This window comes from Mixophyes fleayi, chromosome 5 (assembly GCF_038048845.1).
Source record: "Mixophyes fleayi isolate aMixFle1 chromosome 5, aMixFle1.hap1, whole genome shotgun sequence".
NCBI lineage: Eukaryota > Metazoa > Chordata > Amphibia > Anura > Limnodynastidae > Mixophyes > Mixophyes fleayi.
Window position 1 is genome coordinate 188,736,584 of NC_134406.1, and position 21,410 is coordinate 188,757,993.

The 21,410-nt window shown below is 41.5% G+C and overlaps 1 protein-coding gene across 1 annotated transcript in view; it reads right to left on the bottom strand.

Moving 5' to 3' along the window:
• Positions 1-21,157, bottom strand: part of LOC142158860 (voltage-gated potassium channel regulatory subunit KCNG2-like) — a 109,726-nt gene extending 88,569 nt beyond the window's left edge. The window contains exon 1 of the mRNA XM_075213188.1: positions 20,334-21,157. Coding sequence (XP_075069289.1) covers positions 20,334-21,092 — 759 coding nt within the window. The 5' untranslated portion in view covers positions 21,093-21,157. The remainder of the gene's footprint in view (positions 1-20,333) is intronic.
• Between the last annotated feature and the right edge of the window lie 253 nt (positions 21,158-21,410).

Here is a 21,410-nt window from a genome sequence, read left to right on the forward strand (position 1 = left end):
CAATGATTATATTTGCTAGCTTTCAGAGCACAGAGGCCCCTTCATCAGGCACGTTTACAAATGAATGACTGAGGAAAAGGCACAACATTTAACAGCTGTTACAGCAAGACATTTGTACAGGAAGGGGGGGATACATCATTAAGATAAGCTAAGGTAATAAAACAAAGGTTTTCCTTACAGATGGAAAAGTACAAGTCCTAGGAGTTCAAAGATGAGTTACTCTGCTGTGGGGTGTGAAGGGTGTCCATGTAGTGGGTCATAAATCCAGGTGTTATATTGAGTCCTTGAACTTAATGACTCAAATGTTCTTATCAGTTTGTGACACACAATAAGGAAGTCTCTGGACACCCAATTTCCCCCCTCCCATTTCCCCCCCTCCGTGGGTAAACACTTCTCTGGACCAGGACACAGTATGACAGATTTAAAAGTCTTAATACTAAAAGGTTTTTTACAATAGACAGGTAGAGAAAAATATGGGAATTCAAACTGATAGGAACATTCCAGTCATTAACTCAAGTTGCTCCAAATGATAGAAAACCCAAAAACCAAAACCCCAAGCATTCTGCATAATAGATCTCAGCATTTACACAGTTAGTTACTAAAAACAAATGTATTTTGTAATTTTAATATTTTTATTTTCTTTCTTCAATGTAACAACAGATATCCCCAGAGCAAACTTGGCTTCCCTTCACTCAAAGAAATACCATGATAATGTCAGTATAGAGACGGCACATAATTTCTCTTTATCAATTAGGAAGTGTTGGCTTCCCTATTGAGCTGTACACAATGTGCACTTTGAACGCTACAGTTCCTGACCACATCAGTAAAAAGATTATTGACAGATGAGTTTGTGGAATAGGATTGTGTGCAGCAAAACCTTCCTGCTGCTGATGCTCAGACAGTAGATGGAAATAAGTTAACTCCTTCATGACGGTGGTAATATGTAGCTCCTCGCCAAGGTACATATAGTTACATAGTAAGGCTTAAAATGACACAGGCCCATCAAGTTCAACCTTTCATAAATTTTAATTGTGTTAATCGAGAGGAAGGCAAAATTCACTTCTCCCATACACATATTTCTGAACACTACTGATATCCAGCAAACCTCAAATAAATCAACTGTCTCCAGGGCCCGATTAACCCAAGGCCTTTCTGGGTCAGAGCCCAGGAGCCTTGGGCATCTGGGGAAGCTCTTGAAACTATTTTAACTTGATTTTTTTTTTAAAAAAAATTTTTTTTTACATTTTCTGTACCGCTAGCATTATTCATCGGGACGGGGGCGTCAAGTCATGGAGAACGGCAGGCAGCTAACAGCTAATGTTACGCTGCATGCTGTCACTGTAGTGCTTCCACGGTGTGCAGTAATCTTCTTAGTATGAGTCACAGTCTCACTCTCACGTGATCTCCTCAGTAGGGAGCTTACTGCACACTGCGGAAGCACTACAGGGAATGACCGAAAAACCCCTACTGCAGCCTGCAGTGACGAAAGGACGGACCTGGACCACAAGGAATAGGAGGTAAGTGCTCGAGGGAGGGGGGCGCACAGGATGAGAGGAGCCGAGCTATTATATTATGCTGTAATATATATATCGAGGGAGGGAGGGGGCTCACATTACCCTTAGCCCGGGGGCCTCCATTTCCTTAATCCAGCCCTCCCTTTGGAATGCACACTAACTTTGCTCCATACACTATCTCTTCCTCTCAAACAACCTCAACCTTCTGGCATTAACAGAAACATGCCTCACACAATCAAACACTGCCTCACCTGCAGCCCTTTCGCATGATGGCCTCCATTTTACCCACATCTCCAGACCTGGAGGCAAACAAGGGGGTGGGGTTAGATTACTTCTCTTCCCACAAAACACATTCACAGATCTACCAAATGTCACTCATGTTCACATCTTTTGAAGTACAAGCTATTTACATTTTTTTTTAATCCATTCTCTATGCGTGCTGCTTTGATCTATCGTCCCCTCAAGACGACACCAACAATTTCTTGAACATTTCTCTGCATGGTTCCCTAATTTCTTATCTTCCCCACCATCATCATGGGTGATTTCAACATCCCCATTGCTAATCCACGTTCCAATGCTGCTCACAAACTACTCTCTCTAACCTCCTCTCTCGGCCTCTCCCATTTGGTTGAATCCTCTTCTCATCAGGATGGCCACTGCCTTGATCTTGTTTTCTCACGACTATGCTCATTTTCTGATTCCCTTATCACTCCTTTCCCTCTCAGATCATCACCTTATTAGCTACATGCTCACCTCCTGTACTTTCTCTGCTTTCAAACACTACCAAGCCTCCTCATACTTGCAGATATCTTAACTCTATTAATCTTCAACAGTTTTCAACCTCTCTCCAACACCTTCTCTCCCCCAATTTCTACATTCCCCAACCCTGATATCGCAGTACTTCATTTTCACCAAACCTTTGCAACCGCCCTTGATCAAGTGGCTCCAGCAACACTTCATACTCCATGTTGACTTTGATATCAGCCGTGGCGCACTAAAGTAACACAAAATCTTCAAAAACATTCTTGTAAACCAGAACATCATTGGTATAACTCTTGTAGCTCTAATGATTTCTTCACATATACTGCTATCTACAATTTCTATCGAAATGCTCTGGACATTGCTAACCAAACATACTTCCAATCTCTCATCTCTGCTCAAGCTTCCAACTCAGAACACATCTTTAACACATTTAAATATCTTCTCAACCCTCCCACCCCAAACCATCCAACTACTTTCAGTGCCCAGGATCTTGCTTGCTATTTCAAAAACAAGATTGATAAGATCCAAATAGAAATGGTATCATCTTCCTCGACTAGAAATCAGATCAATTCCTTCCCAGCACACTCTGACACCCTCTCTTCATTTGATCCCACAAATGAACTATCTATCCCCTTCTAGTCTTCCTACTCCACCTCCTGTCCTCTTGATCCTATTCCTTCACAAATTGGTAGATCCCTCTCTCCTGTGCTCATTTCACCTCTAACTAAAATCTGTCCCTGTCTCTACTGATAACTTTCCTTCATTATTCAAACTACTAAGATTACTCATACTCATATTGTAAAAAAACAACATTTTGACCAGAACTCCCTCTCAAATTACCATTCCATCTCCCAGTTCCCATACCTACTGCAGAGAATTGCCTACACTCACCTCACATGCTTTCTTTCTGCAAACAACCTATTGGATCCTCTTCAGTCAGTCATTTGCTCACAACACTCCACAGAGACTGCTTTGACTAAGGTCCTCAATGATTTGATCACTACTAAAACTACATACCATTACTCTATTCTAATTCTCCTGGATATCTCTGTTGCATTTGACACTGTTGACCTCTCTGTCCTTACACAAATGCTACAATCCCTAGGTCTTCAAGACACTGTCCTATCTTGGCTCTCATCCTACCTAATTGCTCTTTCAATGTTAATTTCTCTGTATCCACCTCTGCTCTAGTTCCCTTATCAGTTGAAGTACCACAAGGCTCAGTACTAGATCCTCTGCTGTTCTCTATCTGTACCACTTCTTTTGAAAAACTAATACGCTCATTTAGATTTCAGTATCATCTCTATGCAGTTGATACACAAATGTATCTATCCTCTCCGAATCTCTCGCCATCTGTTTTGTCCACTGTACTGACTTCTGCCATTTCATCTTGGATGGCCTCTAGCCAACTCAAACTCAATCTTTCAAAAACATAGCTAATAATATACCCACCTGCCAACAGAAGTTACTTACCTGACATTTCTATTTCTGTTGACAACATAATCATAAATCCCACTCTGCAAGCTTGCTGCCTAGGTGTGATCTATGAAATAAAACTATCCTTTGTTCCCCACATTGACTCTATATTTTAATTATGCTGCATACACCTAAATAATATTTCCGGAATATGCACATATCTCAAACAAGACAGTGCAAAAACTCTGATTCATGCACTCATCATCTCCCGCATTGACTATTGCAATTCCTTCCTTACTGGTCTTCCCCAAATCAGACTCTCATCCCTACAATCTATTTTGCATGCAGCAGCTAGATTGATTTTCCTTGCAAATCATTATTCCTCTCCTGGGCCACTCTGGCAGTCTCTACATTGGTTGTCTGCTTTTTATCGAATTCAATATAAAATACTTCTACTAACATACAAGGCCATCAAGAAAACTGCACCTACATACATCTCCTCACTTGTCTAAAAATATCTACCAACTAGACACCTCTATTCTGCTCGAGATCTGCATCTCTATTCCACTCTCATTACATGCTCCCATATCCAGATACAGGACTTTTTTAGGGCTGCACCCATCCTTTGGAATTCCCTCCCTTGCAAAATATGACTTTTTTTTGTCTTCAAACCTTCAAGCGTTCACTGAAACCCACCTCTTTAGCAAGCATATAATATTCCTCAAGCACCCTCTTAACCTCCCTAAGTTACTCTACTACCACCCTTTACATAGTTTATGTTAGACTCCAACCCTCTGTGCCCCTAACCAACATTGCTGTGACTGGGTCATATAGCCTACTAGGCTCTCTTTAACTCTGCATTCTGGCTGGAGCAATATGCAATGTGTGGAACTTCACCTCATGTATCAGACTCCCATTTTCCTATAGATTGTACGTTTGCGAGCAGGACCCTTACATCTCTATCTGTCTATATTACCTATTACCCAGTATTGTTTTATTACTTTGTTTGTTCCCAATTGTAAAACGCTACAAAATTTGTTGGTGCTTTGTAAATAAATGTTAATAATGATGATGATGAATTAAACCCTTAGTGCGACAAATACTTAATAAAAGGGAAAAAATCCATTCCTGACACAATGATTGCAATTGGATAAATTCTCTGTAGTCATAACCACTATAATGTAATTTATTAATTATTGCTACTGATAACATTCTTTTTGAGAAAGACATTTAAGTCACGTTTAAATTCTTTGTAATGACCTTGGATATATTTATCCATATTAATTAGGTCACTTTTAACACAGCACACATTTAACACAACTTTTTTTAACCTCCCTTTTTAAACTTTGGCTGTCTTTCAGGTGCATCACATGGCTCTGGGACTATTCAGAAAATAATATCTTTAGTGACAACTGCTTTAAAGATTAAAGACTAATTTCCTAAATCGTTAAAACTGTTGGGCATTGATGGTCCTGTCTACAGATTACCCTGTTAGTCCTACTAATATACTACCAGTATCTGTCAAGCCTTCACGTACCTTTTATCCTCATATTTACTAGAGGAGTCGTACCATTTTTGCTAAGTTATGCTTGAATGGATACATTTTTAGGGCACTGTGTTAGGGCATCCAAGTGAAATTTACCACATTTTTTAGTGGTACATAGGACTAGATTTATTGAAACCAAGTTGCCCTATTACCTGTCTCTCAAAAAATTACCAGATATTGCAAAATTACTGAAATCAACAATTTCTCAATGATATGATTAAAACAGATAACACTATAAAAATGGATTTTGTCAATCACTGTAGAATCACTAAAATGTTTTCACTGGTTTCAGACATTTTAAGTTCAAAATCATGGTGATTAAAAAATTAATCAAAACTTGTATGCATGTACAAGGATTCCAAATAATAGGTCCATTCACTTCAATGTTATGTCTACGGGTGTCCTATTAAGACTTTTGAAATTAATTTGTGCATTAAAATTAATGTGAATAACTCTGTCACTCAGTTTACTAAGATTTCTGTTACCAGCCGAACAGGCTACTTTAGGAAATTTCTTGCACTTGGATACCACGATGGAGGTGTCAGATGTATTACAAACAATCCCTTATTTTTGGTTAGTTTTCATGTTTCCAGAGCTCCCCAGCAGCATTATTTCCATAAGAATTCAGAAGTCTTTATTTAAATGGTTAATTTATATTTCCTATAAAACCTTTATATTGCTCAATATGGAATGCCTATTAATATTTAATTAAAGTAATTGCAGTGGGGGCTTTCAATATTTAGCATAATAACAAAACGTTAACCAATTAATTAACCACTCAATTACTCACTTCCAAATTGAGCTGATGTGATAAAAAGCCAATTAATGCTGAGGAGGACTCCAAGCATATGCAAACGCGCACTAAAAAAAGAAAGATAATTTGTAAAACAACTGAAAACTCCATTTAAGCTAGTAAAGGCAAATTCCATAGACGGATCTTTTCATATTCATTTCAATCCGTGCATTAATTTCATTGGGGGTGAATTTCAATTGCACTTACATTTAAGAAAATGGGCATATTGAAATGAAAGTGGGCTTCTCTAAGATTTTTAAACTTAGCTATTGAATTGACCTTTGCACATTTTTTTCAATGATTTACAGAATTTTGATAGCTTTTAAAAGGGTTTGAAACTTGATCTTGATTAAATCCCCACATAAGGTGCAATGTAGCTTTTTGGTTGGATTTTATTTGAACTCCTCTGCATTTCCTATCCATTGTTTTTAAATACCTTGGGGTTCATGTAGAGTTGGATGCATTTGTGCCCCAATCATATGCAGCAAATGCATGCATGAAGTAGCACTTTTATATGCATTCAAGATTCGTCCAACTCTACATCACTAGCATAAGCACCAGGCTTACGTCAGGAGTAACAATTGTGTATACTTATGCCACCACTAATGTGGACATAGTGTAGAGATGTGGCTTGACAGTGTAAATCGCAGTGGTAGGAATGGGCGTGGTCAGGGGGGTCATGGAGCGTAATCATGGGTATGTTTCAAGCACTTCTGAGGTGCTGGGCCATCCCCAGTCTCTTCCCCTCACCTAAAACATTCCTTCAACATGGGATATATTTTCAAACTATCCAGCCAATGCGAGTTTCTTTTTTAAATAATTGAATAATTGAGGCAGTATATATATATATAAAACGATCAGTCACAACATTAAAACCACTTGCCTAATATTGTGTAAGTTCCAAAGCTCCCCTTGTGCAGCCAAAATAGCTCTGAGCCGTCGAGGTATGGACTCCACAAGACCTCTGATGCAGATCCTTCATGTCCCATATGTAGCATGGTGGGGCCTCCATGGCTCGGACTTGTTTTTCTAGCGCATCCCACAGATGCTTGATTGGATTGAGATCTGAGGAATTTGGAGGCCAAGTAAACACTGTGAACTGTCATGTTCCTCAAACCATTCCTGAGCATTTTTTTCAGTATGGCAGGGTGCATTATTCTGCTGAAAGAGGCCACTGCCATCAGAGGATACCGTTGCCATGAAGGGGTGTACTTGGTCTGAAACAATGTTTAGACAGGTATTACATGTCAAAGTAACATCCCCATGAATGCCAGGACCCAAGGTTTCCTAGCAGAACAATGCCCAGAGCATCACACTGCCTCCGCCAGCTTTCCTTTTTTCCATAGTGCATCCTAGTGCCATCTCTTCCAAAGGTAAACAGCCCACAAGTACCCGGGTGACAACATGGTATGAAAGTAAATGTGATTCATCAGACCAGGCCACCCTCTTCCACTGCTCCAAGGGCCAGTTCTGGCGCTTACGTGCCCATTGAAGGCGCTTTTGGCGGTGGACATGGGTCAGTATGGGCACTCTGATCAGTCTGTGGCTATGCAGCCCCATAAGCGATGCACTGTATATTCTGACAATCTTCTATCATAGCCAGCATTAACTTTTTTAGCACTTTGTGCTACAGTAGCTCTTCTGTGGGATTGGGCCAGACGGGCTAGCCTTCGCTGACCAGGTGCATCAATGAGTTTTGGGCGCTCATGACCCTGTCATGGCTTCATTGGTTGTCCTTCTTAGACCACTTTGGGTTGGTACTAACCCCTGCATACCGTGTCGAAGTCAGCAAATTGGATAAAGTCATTTCAATTAAAGTCTAGCAAACTTGGTTGTCTTTGTCTGAAAAGATGCGTACGGTATGCTACGACGTACAAGGGCACGCTACGGCGTGAAAGGGCGTACGCATCCACTACACGTGGCAGCAACAGTAATCTGTCTTTTACCATACATTCGCACAAACACGCATACTTATAAAATAGTACACATTAATGGTAGTTGCAACACATAGTCAATTATGTCGAAATATAGTAGTATTTATATGTTATATCAGAGTTACATGCATATTAGTGAAATACACGGAATGGGTTAAAGGAATAACATCATGAGTGGTATCATAATGAACCTTATTACATATCCTACCGTTTGGTTCACTCTGCGAGGAAATCGCAGAGTGCATACGCAAGTTATGAATGATAGGGAATTATGAACTACTTAAGACTAAGGAATCCTGGCGGGAAGAGCAGAGCATACCCCCTGCAGAGATGACCCCCTCCTTTGGATTCCTTAGGATGAACCAGCCAATGATTGACGACCCCTTGGACATTCCTGAGACCCGGACCAATAGATGCAAGCTATACCATCTTCATTGTATTACTGTATTTGATTGTGTATATAAGCAGCAGCTTGTGATCCAGAGTGCAGACATCTTGTCCCCAGACTTCAGGATTGAATGACTGCACTGGATCCAGAGCGCCTGCGATAAGTAACGGCTGTATTTACTATTACTTCGCTTGAGCATATTATTCCACTTATTGCGAATAAATCTTTGTGCTTTGGAAACACAAATCGAGGTTCGACAATCGTTATTGGTTAGCGACAATACGCACATAACAATTTGGGGGCTCGTGAGCTTTGGAGGTTTCGTTGCCGATGATACGCAAGACCAACGGATTTCGGTTCCTCAACAAAGGGTGGAGACGCGTCATAAACGTAAGAACGCATGGTGTTCAAAACCTGAATTTTACTCTGTGTTGCGAAACCGAATGTCCGTTTTGCATTATCTAGGGCACGCTAACTAGAACCTAGGGACAAAAGAGAAAACTGTTTCTTTTTTCTGTCATTGTGCGTTTTAACTGTATTGCATTGCTTAGCGTATGTGTATTTCCTGCTGTGCGTACGCGAACTTCCGGTAGACTTGCCACGTGGTTAAACAATCGTTTTGATAGTTATTGTACATGTATAGTATAATTACTTGTGAAAGCCTCTGAGATATTATTACTGTTGTTGGGAACTTTTGATTTTCTGCGCAGAAAAGGTGTATAGTGTGTGATGTTGTAACGTAGATACACTGTTTTATTGTGGATTGTGCTCAGTTGCTGTCTGACGAGGCGGATTGCCCAACTGAAGGACGGTATACAGGGTAGGTATACCGAATGCGAAAACCGGGTTTTCGCAAAGCGCTACCAATAGATCGCAAGGTTTGCTAATAATTAGTATTGGTAGGCAGTGCGATCCGATCGCACCGTTAGTGCGAATTGGTGAAGCAGCTAGGAGGAATTATACTGGAAAGGCAGGTTGATTGTATTAACTTGCGCTCCCAGCGATAATAAACTCAGCAGATTTTGTGGTTGAGCCAGGGTATCGAGGAGCTGATAGCCCTTGGGGCCCACAGTGATATTTCTGTATTAGGGATCCTCGCCAGGGGCGAGAAAAGCGAGTGAACGCGGCTAAAGGAAATATGTTCACTGAGCATTATAGATCTCTAGCGGTGAGTATAGCAACAGAGTTGAAATTATTAGGTGGAAAGAACAGAGCATTGCGGTGTGTCTGTATTTCACATTTGGCCGGAAGGAACAGAGCATTGCGGTGTGTCTGTGTTCCGGGTAGAAGGTATATTGTTCAACATGGGTGCTAAGCATACGCTAGAGATGGTCAGTGTACTGCCTAAGGAAGGCCCTATTGGTTCAGCGAAGTTTCTCATGTGTAAGAAATATGGTGCATACGCAACTGTGTATTGTGACACGTGGGTCAAGATGACCAAAACTTGTGATAGGCCTTTCCCAACAATAGGAAGTTTTAATGCAGAGGTACTAAATACCGTAAAAGATAAAGTATGGTTGATTACCTCAACGAAAGTGAGGAATAAACATAATGATTGTTTAAAATTGTGGCAAATGGAAAGTAACATGTGGCAGAGCAGCGAATGCAAACCGGAAGTAGGCGTGACGAAAAGCGCGCGCAAGGCGGATGTAACCGTTGCGAAGCGTGGCGAACTCAGCGCAAGCGCGCCCCCGCCACCTTATGTGGTGGGAGGGGTAAGTACAGCCGTTGTTAAAACTGAAAATAGAAAAATTGCTAAGTTGTATCCTGTTTTAAACCAGTTTAAATCAAGTGTATCTGAAAGTGAAGATGAACCCACTGTGATTTCGGCCATTGCCCATGCCGTTAGTGTACTAGAGGCTCAGCGCAAGTATGAGAAAATGGCTGAGATAGGTGAGAGTAGCGTGATCACTAGGAGTGAAAGCGTTCTAAATCTAGGACCAGTAAATCCTGTAGTGTCTCCTGAAGTCAGTGTACCAGAGGGTGCGTTCCCGATCCGCACAATATCAGTTCCCAATGGGAAACCGGATAAGGATGGTGTAGTTCCTTTAAGAAATGTTACAATGCATTGTCCCTGGACTAGATCAGAATTACGTTCCATTATGACTGAATTCCCAGATCCTAGAAAAGAGTTAGCTAAATGTCAGAAATTTGTTAAAGACTTAGGAAATGCTCACGAACCAACCAGTAAGGATTGGCGGGTAGTGTTGAGGGCGTGTCTTCCTCCCAATACTAACATACAAAAATTTATTGAAGATTGTTTGTTGGAGGAAGATGACACCTTGACTGATGAGATTAACCAACGGAATATAGAACAAATTGTCAAACACTTAGCCATCTGTTTTCCAGTAGTAGTAAATTGGAGTAAGATTTTCACCATTAAACAAAAGGATAGTGAAACTGCCTCAGATTACTTTGCTAGAGCTATAACAGCGATCGCAAGATTCACTGGGATATCCAACATAAGTGAGGATCCACATCACAGAGAGGTAGCTGTAGGGGTACTGATGGATGGCCTTAGAGAAAACTTAAAGACGAGAGTACAAACCACATTACCTAATTGGAGAGGCGTCACGGTAGACTCTCTTAGGGAGTCTGCTGTGGAGCATGACAAGAACCTTTTTAGAAAAAGGGAAGAGAAAAGTGATAGGTTAATGACGGTAAGTATACAGGCTCTAGAAGGGGTGCATACACGACCACCAGCATACAACCCATATAACCGGAAACCTAAAGTGATCAGGTGTTTCAACTGTAACGAGGAAGGACATTACGCTAGAGAGTGTAAAAAGGAAAGACTCAATACACAGAAATGTGGGTCACATAGATATCCTCCAAGGAGGGATTCACATAGACCAGAAGACTCACATCTACCCGCGCATATTACGGCAGCAAATGCTGCGCGGGAAATCAATAGTCAGCGGTAGGGGTCAGGTCATACCTGTAGTCTACAGCCAGTGAGGTTAACTGAGAGTCAGAGTGAAGAACCAACAATGATAGTTGACATATCTGGTAGGAAACAAACTTTTCTTGAAGATACAGGGGCGGCCCGATCTGTGATAACCTCTCCTTTCAACCTACAGGTGACCAGTAAAACTATTCCAGCTATGGGGGTAACGGGAAAAGTGTTACATTATCCTCTAACTAAACCCGCCGAAGTTACTATCGGGCCTCTGCATACTAAGCATTCGTTTCTCTTGGCTGCAGCGGCTCCTACTAACTTGCTAGGGAGAGACTTGTTATGTAAAATGGGATGTGTCATATACTGTACTTCTGATGGTGTGTTCTTAGATATGCCGGAGAAGGTCGCACATGAGGTACAGGATATATTGGACACCCCTCAAAGGTTAATGTTACACTCTACTGTTATAGAACAAAGTCCATCTCAAGTAAAGGGGATGTTGCTGGGAATACCAGGTTCCCTATGGACCAGAGATGGACAGGACACTGGACTGATGGCAAACGTAGCCCCTGTCATGGTCAATCTAAAAAGTGGTAGGATAGCTCCAAAAATCCCACAGTATCCATTAAAACCGGAGGTGGAACTAGGGGTATATCCTGTTATTGAGAGGCTGTTACAACAAGGGATTTTAATTCATACAGCCAGTACAGCAAATAGTCCCATTTTTCCTGTGAAGAAGAGTGGGGGGAGGGGCTATAGATTAGTCCAGGACTTAAGGGGAATTAACAAAGTTGTTGAGAGCCAATTCCCCGTAGTGCCGAATCCAGCTGTCATCCTCATGCAGATTCCACCGTCTGCCAGTTATTTTACTGTCATTGATCTATGTTCTGCTTTCTTTTCAGTCCCTCTTCACCCTGACTGCCAATACCTTTTTGCATTCTCCTACAGGGGAGTGCAATACACATGGACCAGACTACCCCAGGGGTTCATTGACAGCCCCAGTATTTTCTCCCAAGCCTTACATGACTGTTTGCAATCCTTTCAACCCCACAATGGGTCTGTTCTAATTCAATATGTGGACGATTTGTTGTTATGCTCTGATTCTTTTTTGTCATGTTTGCATGATACTAAATTGTTGTTGCTTCATCTTTCACAAACAGGGCACAAGGTGGCAAAGGATAAATTACAGCCATGTCAGACTAAGGTCAAATACTTAGGACACTGCCTCACTAAGGGGTTAAGACACCTGACAACCGACAGAATTGAGGCCATACAACACATGACCCTGCCGCAGAGCCAGAAGCAGATTCGTACTTTCTTGGGGATGTGTGGATACTGTAGGTCCTGGATCCCAGGTTTTTCTATTCTGGCATTACCATTGCAGGAGCTAGTCTCTTCCTCAAAACCAGAGCGTGTTGTACACACAGAAGAGTCAGAGCAAGCGTTCTTTAACCTTAAAGATAGTCTGACAAGAGCACCTGCATTGGGAATACCTGATTATGAAAAGACTTTTGAGCTATTTTGTACAGAAGCTGATGGCTGTGCAGCAGGTGTCCTCGCACAGAAACATGGTGACGCTAGCAGACCGGTAGCATACTACAGTGCACAATTAGACAATGTGGCAAGGTCACTCCCAACATGTCTCAGAAGTGTAGCAGCAACGGCCCTTTTAGTAAGTAAGAGCGAAGATGTAGTATTAGGTCATAATTCAACCATCTATACACCCCATGCTGTATCAGCTCTGTTAAATTCAGCCCAAACCAGACATGTTTCTTCAGCTAGATTCACAAAATGGGAACTAGCCCTGATGGCACCCTCAAACATCACCATCAAACGATGTAACACCTTAAATCCAGCTACATACCTTCCGTATGTGTCTCAAGAGACACAAAGGGTGGGAGGTGAGGAGACCCTGGTTGATGATGAGTTAGGCAAGAATACTGACAAGCATGACTGTATGGAACACCTGAATCAGACCTTTACTGCAAGGCCCGACATACGTGACACCCCCTTAGAAAAAGTAGATTTTACGTTTTATATAGACGGAAGTTGCCATAGACAGACAGAGACAGGAGAGCTATGTACTGGTTACGCTGTTGTAGACGATCAGGGTGTGGTAGAAGCTGAACCCCTTGGTCCACCTCACTCAGCCCAGGTGGCGGAACTAGTAGCACTAAGGAGAGCGTGTGAATTGGCAGAGGGTAAATCAGCCAATATATATACTGACTCTAGGTACGCCTTCGGGGTAGTGCACGATTTTGGGGCCCTTTGGCGTCTTAGAAACTTTACGACAGCAGCAGGTACACCAGTAGCACACTCACAACACATAAAAGGACTTCTGACAGCGATACAGTTACCCAGAACAGTAGCCGTCATAAAGTGCAAAGCCCATACCTTTGAAGAAGACCCAGTGTCATTGGGCAACAACAGGGCAGACGAAGCTGCTAAATGGGCAGCAGGGCAACCTATGACTGTATCGACCGAGACTATGATGGTTTTTCAGACATTAGACACCCAGAAATTAATTGAAATGCAAGATTTGTGTTCCCTGCAGGAGAAGGCGGTCTGGAAGGCGAAGGGATGTGGTCAAGAGTCCTCAGGACTATGGAGGGATGGACAAGGTAAGCCTGTAGCTCCCCGAACATACTATCCAAGCCTGGCTGAAGCAGCACACGGCCTGACTCACCTGGGTAAAGAAGGTATGTGCAAACTGGTGAGAGCATACTGGTGTGCTCCCGGATTTTCCTCTCAAGCTGGTAAGAAAGCAATGTCATGTCTTACTTGTTTGAGGAAAAATGTTGGGAAAACTATTCCAACTGAGCCATCCCACATCCCTCCTACAGACGGCCCTTTTCAGGTAATACAAATTGACTATATTCAATTACCACCGTGCAGGAATCTAAAGTATGTGTTAGTGTGTATTGATGTGTTTTCCGGTTGGGTAGAAGCATATCCGGCAGCCACTAATACTGCTGTGTTCACTACAAAGAAAATTGTACAAGACTTTGTGTGTAGGTTCGGTATCCCTAGAATCATTGAAAGTGATAGGGGTACCCATTTTACTGGTGATATCTTCCAAAATATGTGTAAACTCATGGGAATCAGTAGCAGACTTCACACCCCTTACCAACCACAAGCCAGTGGTAAGGTGGAGAGAGTAAACGGTACTATGAAGAACAAACTAGGTAAGATAATGGCTGAAACTGGGTTGGCATGGCCTGAGGCTTTGCCGTTGGTCCTCCACAGCATTCGAACCACTCCTAGACCTCCACTTAATCTGTCCCCCTTTGAGATACTGTTCGGACGACAACCTCATTTGATCGTGAGTCCACAAGACGACTTAAAGTGTAATAATGAAGTGACTGTACAATATCTTATAAGAATGAGTAGACAGCTGAAACAACAACAACAAAAACTAAAAATGCTGTCACCTGGTATGCCAGAAACGAACTGTCATGATGTTGAACCTGGAGACTATGTTATGATCCGCAATTTCCTACGTTCAGGTTGTTTAACAGACCGTTGGGAAGGCCCGTACCAAGTGCTGCTGACCAGTACTACATCACTGAAGGTTGCAGAGAGAGACACTTGGGTCCATTCCACCCACTGCAGGAGAGTCCATAATCCGGAGAAAGTGCAAGACAAGACTCAGACCAACGACATAGAGCTGTCACTTGTGAGCCTGTTCCGGGAGACCTAAAGCCTGCAGTTGAGACACCTGAACCAGAGACGTTGCCTCAGAACTATCTTTCCAGCGATGGAGTGGCGGTTTTTGTTTTTCTTTTGTTCCAGGATTTCCCTTGTTTTTACTTTTTCTAGGACATTCTATTTTTGTGAAGGAGGATGGAGGACGGAGGAGAGTTCTGGGAGTGATACGGATGAAATGGAGGCTGAAGAAAAGTTAATAGGATATCCTGAGCAGCCCATTATCAAACTTGGTCCAGGGGTTATGAAAAGGTCTGCTAGCTCAGGAACTAGGAGGCAGTGCGAGGGGCTATTGTCTGATGAGTATTGTATCTGCAAGTTCTGCAACTCCCTAGTTGAAGAGAGATGCATCCAACGATGCCAGTCCCCCAGTACTCTGAATATAGGCGGGCATCCTTTGGAGGATTATCACTCCCTGGTGGGTAAGGTGCTAAACCAAACCGAGTGTTGGGTGTGCTCTCACGTGCCTCAAGGGCAGCATAACATAGGACTAGTGCCATTCCCTCTAAACATATCCGAAGTACTCGAATTAAGGGGTGGGAGGCCCATAGAAGGGAGGTACAATAACACTAGGTCCCCTAGTCTGACGCTTCGACAATACTCCATAGGCAGATCTTTGCTGTGCCTAAACATATCTCATGCAAAGCGCCTGGAGAATTGGGAGGCTGACCTATCAGATCAGACAATGGCTCGCCACACTCATTTTAGAGAGAGACTCACAAGGTCACTACTAGGTAGGAATGTTGATGGAAGTCACAAGTTAGGGCGTATAACCAAACATAAGAAGGTATCCATTGGAAAAGTCTCTACAGATAAATGTGAAAATATCATTAATGCCGACACGTGTCTAGAGCAGATGGAGACACTAGGCATGGGTAGTTTTATCAAAACTCTGTGTGATATAATTCATGGGCATACTGTTCCTTATGTTCTCCCTGATGATGTGTATTTTGTTTGTGGAAGGAAAGCTTATTCCTGGGTGACTCCGAGTTCCAAGGGCTTGTGTTTCCTAGCTAAACTGGTTCCTGAAATCATGACTATTACTCATGAAGAAATGTTAGATATTCACAAGACTACATCACCACCATACATACACACACAGTATGAACACCGTGGCAAGAGAAATATGATTCCTGGTGAGGAACCCATAGCTACAAAATTGATTAGTGAAACTGCTGGTTTCCAAGTTATGGTTGCTCTAGATCTCACCAGGACCGCTCGGGGAACATTAAACTTTAAATATATTCAAGACCTAGCTAAATTAATAGATAATATCACCGAGATGTATGCTGACACTTTCAGGTATACTGGAAGGGAGCTACAAGCGTACAAGAAGGAGTTGGTGCAACATAGACTGGTACTAAATTATCTCACCTCTATTACTGGTGGGTACTGTGTGACACTGGCCACCCAGTTCGGTGTCAAATGTTGCACGTACATTACTAATAATACTGATGACCCTAAAGAGGTTATAGACCGGAAGATGGATGAAATTTTGCAGCTGAAATGGGAATTTCGAAAGAGCCATAATTCTTCGTTATATGAGGTCGGGGAAAAGGTGGCGGGTTGGTTCTCATGGTTGAACCCAGCAAAATGGTTCTCCGGTCTGGGGGAGTGGGTACAGGAAATGATTGCGAGTGTAGGTAAGCTCCTTCTCCTTATACTGGGTGTCATCTTAGCAATTGGTTTAGTTGTCAAATGTGTTCCTACTGTGTTGAAGTGTGGAAAACGGTCTCATGGGAGTAACACTGAGAAAGAGACTGAAAGGGTGGTACCAGATACTGAGATCATGGTCTGTGAAGAAGTATTGTATAATCCTGAACTTGAAACGGTGATTGGGTGATAGTTTATTACACTATCAAAGGGTGGAACTGTCGAAGTCAGCAAATTGGATAAAGTAATTTCAATTAAAGTCTAGCAAACTTGGTTGTCTTTGTCTAAAAAGATGCATACGGTACGCTACAACGTACAAGGGCACGCTACGGCGTGAAAGGGCGTACGCATCCACTACACGTGGCAGCAACAGTAATCTGTCTTTTACCATACATTCGCACAAACACGCATACTTATAAAATAGTACACATTATTGGTAGTTGCAACACATAGTCAGTTATGTCGAAATATAGTAGTATTTATATGTTATATCAGAGTTACATGCATATTAGTGAAATACACGGAATGGGTTAAAGGAATAACATCATGAGTGGTATCATAATGAACCTTATTACATATCCTACTGTTTGGTTCACTCTGCGAGGAAATCGCAGAGTGCATACGCAAGTTATGAATGATAGGGAATTATGAACTACTTAAGACTAAGGAATCCTGGCGGGAAGAGCAGAGCATACCCCCTGCAGAGATGACCCCCTCATTTGGATTCCTTAGGATGAACCAGCCAATGATTGACGACCCCTTGGACATTCCTGAGACCCGGACCAATAGATGCAAGCTATACCATCTTCATTGTATTACTGTATTTGATTGTGTATATAAGCAGCAGCTTGTGATCCAGAGTGCAGACATCTTGTCCCCAGACTTCAGGATTGAATGACTGCACTGGATCCAGAGCGCCTGCGATAAGTAACGGCTGTATTTACTATTACTTCGCTTGAGCATATTATTCCACTTATTGCGAATAAATCTTTGTGCTTTGGAAACACAAATCGAGGTTCGACAATCGTTATTGGTTAGCGACAATACGCACATAACAACCGGGAACACCCCACAAGAGATGCCATTTTAGAGATGCTCTGACCCAGTCATCTATGCATCACAATTTAGCCTTCGTCAAAGTTTCTCAGATCCTTATGCTTCCAACACATCAACTTTAAGAGCTTTCACTTGCTGCCTAATATATCCCACTCTTTGACAGGTGTCATTCTACTGAGATAATCAATGTTATTTACTTCACTTGTCAGTGGTTTTAATGCTGTGTTTGATTAGTAGATATGGCTGATCAATGGGCTGGTATCCTACTGCTTCTTCTAAATTTCCATGCTGCAACTTCTAAATGTCTACTTTGACCACTGCTTAGTAGTAAATGCAAATGTCGCATTACTCAATTTGTATACAATTCAATATATAATGAAGTGTCATATACACAAGGGAGAATAGTGCCCTGACATGCATAAATACAAATGCAATTAAATTAAATACAAACATATGTTGCTTTTTCCTTTAAAACTGAAATAGAAATCTTCTTTCCTGCCACAGTCCAAATGAAAATCTCAATTAAGTAACATGAATGAATGGCTGTGACGTCATTTAATATATTATACATGCTAATGAACTAAGTACTATCAACTAGAGGTGCTAATCAGAAGCAACTAGTTAATACTGCTGATCATCATCATTGAGTCTTGTAGCACCAGCTCTCAAGTACCCAGAAGACTCCTCACAGGTGTATATGAGTTTGCGTCCAGTTCTACTTCAGTCGCAATTACATGAACCCTGTCCCTTACTGCACTCAGCCTACAATTGCCTGTCCCCTTCCTCCCTCATCCACACTCTAGTCTTAAGGAGTTGTAAGTATAAGAAGCAACAAAATCTATATATGAATGCATCTGCATTTTTGGTGTAGACGTGCAGTACAGAAAAGCATATTTTAGGCAAAAAAATAAAGAGATACATCCAACTCTACACAAGCCCTCTAGTTTTTAATGATGACTTTTACTATTCAGTAGTTAGTTACATAGTTCGTTTCACTAGCTACATTTCTGCTCCATACAGTGTTCACAGTATTTATGAAGAGTATAGTTTTCTCAAATTGAAACACAGTTCCTATTGTCTCTGCTCAAGATAGATTTTTCCATAATAATAGACAAACATGATGATTCTTATAATGGTCTTACCAAGCATGAACAGCAGTTATTCATATTAATTACTTCATCTACAGACACTTCATGCCAAGCCAAGTTTTAGGTTTGGGGTACATTTTGATGTGAATTATATGTTGTTTATTTTTAAGAAAACATTTAATTATATGGATGTAAATACAACTAAATATCTTTCTTTTATTTATTAACTTTTTTACACTTTTATACTGTATTCTTATTATTCTTATTTTAAACTTGGGAAATTGTTTTAAAGGTCTTCCCTTTTGCCTACACCAAAGGATTCAATATAAAGTGGATTTATTAAAGATATTTCCACTAGATCTAGTTAAAATAGATCTAATAGCACTGGTAGACAGGAGAGAGAGAGGAGACAGCATAGGACTATTTTATTCTCCTGCACTATCCAGGGACTGCCTTCTGCTGGTAAATCCTTGTGACATCACTGCTTTAACACCACTGAAGGCCCCTATTTATTGATCTGCAGTGATAACACAGATTTTATATTGCCGCTTATTATTAAAATATCACTGGAGCAGATAAATGATACTAAGCTGCGGACGAATTTGGCCGGCAGCTGTAAGGCGTTACTTATCACTTTGCTGGGAGAGTATCGAGGGTCATAACTACATACATGTCCTGGCTAGCTGGCTCATGCAAGCATAGTGTAACTAAAACCCCAGGCTTGGTCTTTCAGTTCCACTTTGTGGGGAAAAATATAAACAAATGAATATAAATATCTAAAATATATTTTTAAAAAACCCCAGATAATTATACCTTTGAAAAAAAATGCTTTATTTAAATAATAATAAAGTATTTTTTCCTTTCATTATCTTCTGATACTAAGTTCCTGAGATGGCAACAGTGAAAGGAGGATTGCAACTGAACACCTACTGCTGCAGCTCTTATTAAACAGGCTTAGCCATGATTAGCATAGGAAGCTTTCGCTGGAGAAAGCAAGCAAAATGATATCTTGTTTTTATACTTCTCTAGGTGTACCTACTCTGTACTACTCAATGGTTACCATCCCTCTGCCCAACTCCTCCTATCTGCCAGGGCACACGCCTGCTGTTCAACAAATGCCGCCATTTTGCTTTGTCAGTATGTGTTCTTTGATGGAAATTAAGGGATGCAATCAAAGGCATGCTCTTGCCTCGGCCATTATGTGCTTGACCACCCAGGTCTGTGATCAGGTGGCCTATGGTCTGAAGAAGGGAGCACTCACCATTTTCTAACTTCGATGTTCCACTGTTTTCAAGTGGTGATCCCAACTTGTGCATATGGTCATGAAAGCAGACATTAATTAGCACCCCAGGCTGCAAAACAATTCAAATGAGGGTATAGTTCTACCTCTAGTGCAAGCAAATTTGGGAGTGGTAGAACAACTTCTAGCAACAAAGGGGTCTGTTCATGAATATCGGTGCATAGATGACTATACAAAAAGGTGCTGAAACTCATAGCAAACAACTAAATTCTAATTGACAGATTTCTAGTTCAGTTTACAAAGCAACATTTCTGTGAATGAAAACAATGTCACACTTACCCTATCTTCCTCTTCTCTGAAGTCTGGCATGGTGCTGATACAGAGGCTGACTGCTGTGATGGCCACAAAAGAGACTGACAAACAGGCAAAAATCTTTCCAGGAATCCCTGAGTGAGGGTTCTCCACCATGTCCCTGAGATGCTTCATACATTGGGCCAAGCGCCCACTGTCCTGCAAGGCACTTTGTGAATTCTCCTTGGAGGTGCCAAATTCACCTTCATACATCTTGGCCTCAGCTAGTTCCTCTTCCTTCTGCTGCAGCTTTCTAAGGCAGCACCACTCCAGTTGCTCTTCCTCTATCCCCCAGTATATAAGTTCATCCTGGAAGGAAAGGGCACACATCTCCCTCAATATTCTCAGCTTCCCAGCTGCCAAATAAGTCATAATAGTCCTAAAGGCACAAGGGTTACGATCAAAGAAGAACTCATTGCAGTTGATGTCATAGTCATCGCAAACATCCATGATTTCATCATAATTATTACAGGCTTTTAGTTTTCCTAATCGTGTCAATGGACAGTCTTCCAGTGTGGTCCATGGGATCCGGTATTTGATACCCCCTACATTGATAATTACATGTCGTACTCTGTCCTCCACTTGTCCTCTGTAACATCTTTCCTCACCTGGGCGGAGGAGCTTTGCTGTTTTGTAGAACACCCCTTTCCTTGTCCGTACTTCACATAGATTCTCTACATTTTTGAACCTGAATGAGGTGAAGTCGGCCTCTGCTTTTCCTGCCAGTAGTGCCATTTCCTGATACATGTGCTTTCTTCATTGACCCAAGCACGCTTTCCAGAAAAAACAGATAGATATTCGAACGAGCAAAACAGCTGAAAGAAAGGAAAACATGTTTGTAGGTTTGGTGCAGTTTAAGGAAGTAAAGTACAGTAAAATAAATGAAAATTGGACACAGAACAGTGCATTCATAAGCATTTAACTTCAACTACTACTGCCCTGTCTTGCATGGATTAGCAAAAGCTGAATATGATGATTGTGTAGGACACATACAATCCACATACAATATGTGGAATATAAAATCTCAAAAATATGCATTGAAAAAAAAAATATATATTCCATTAA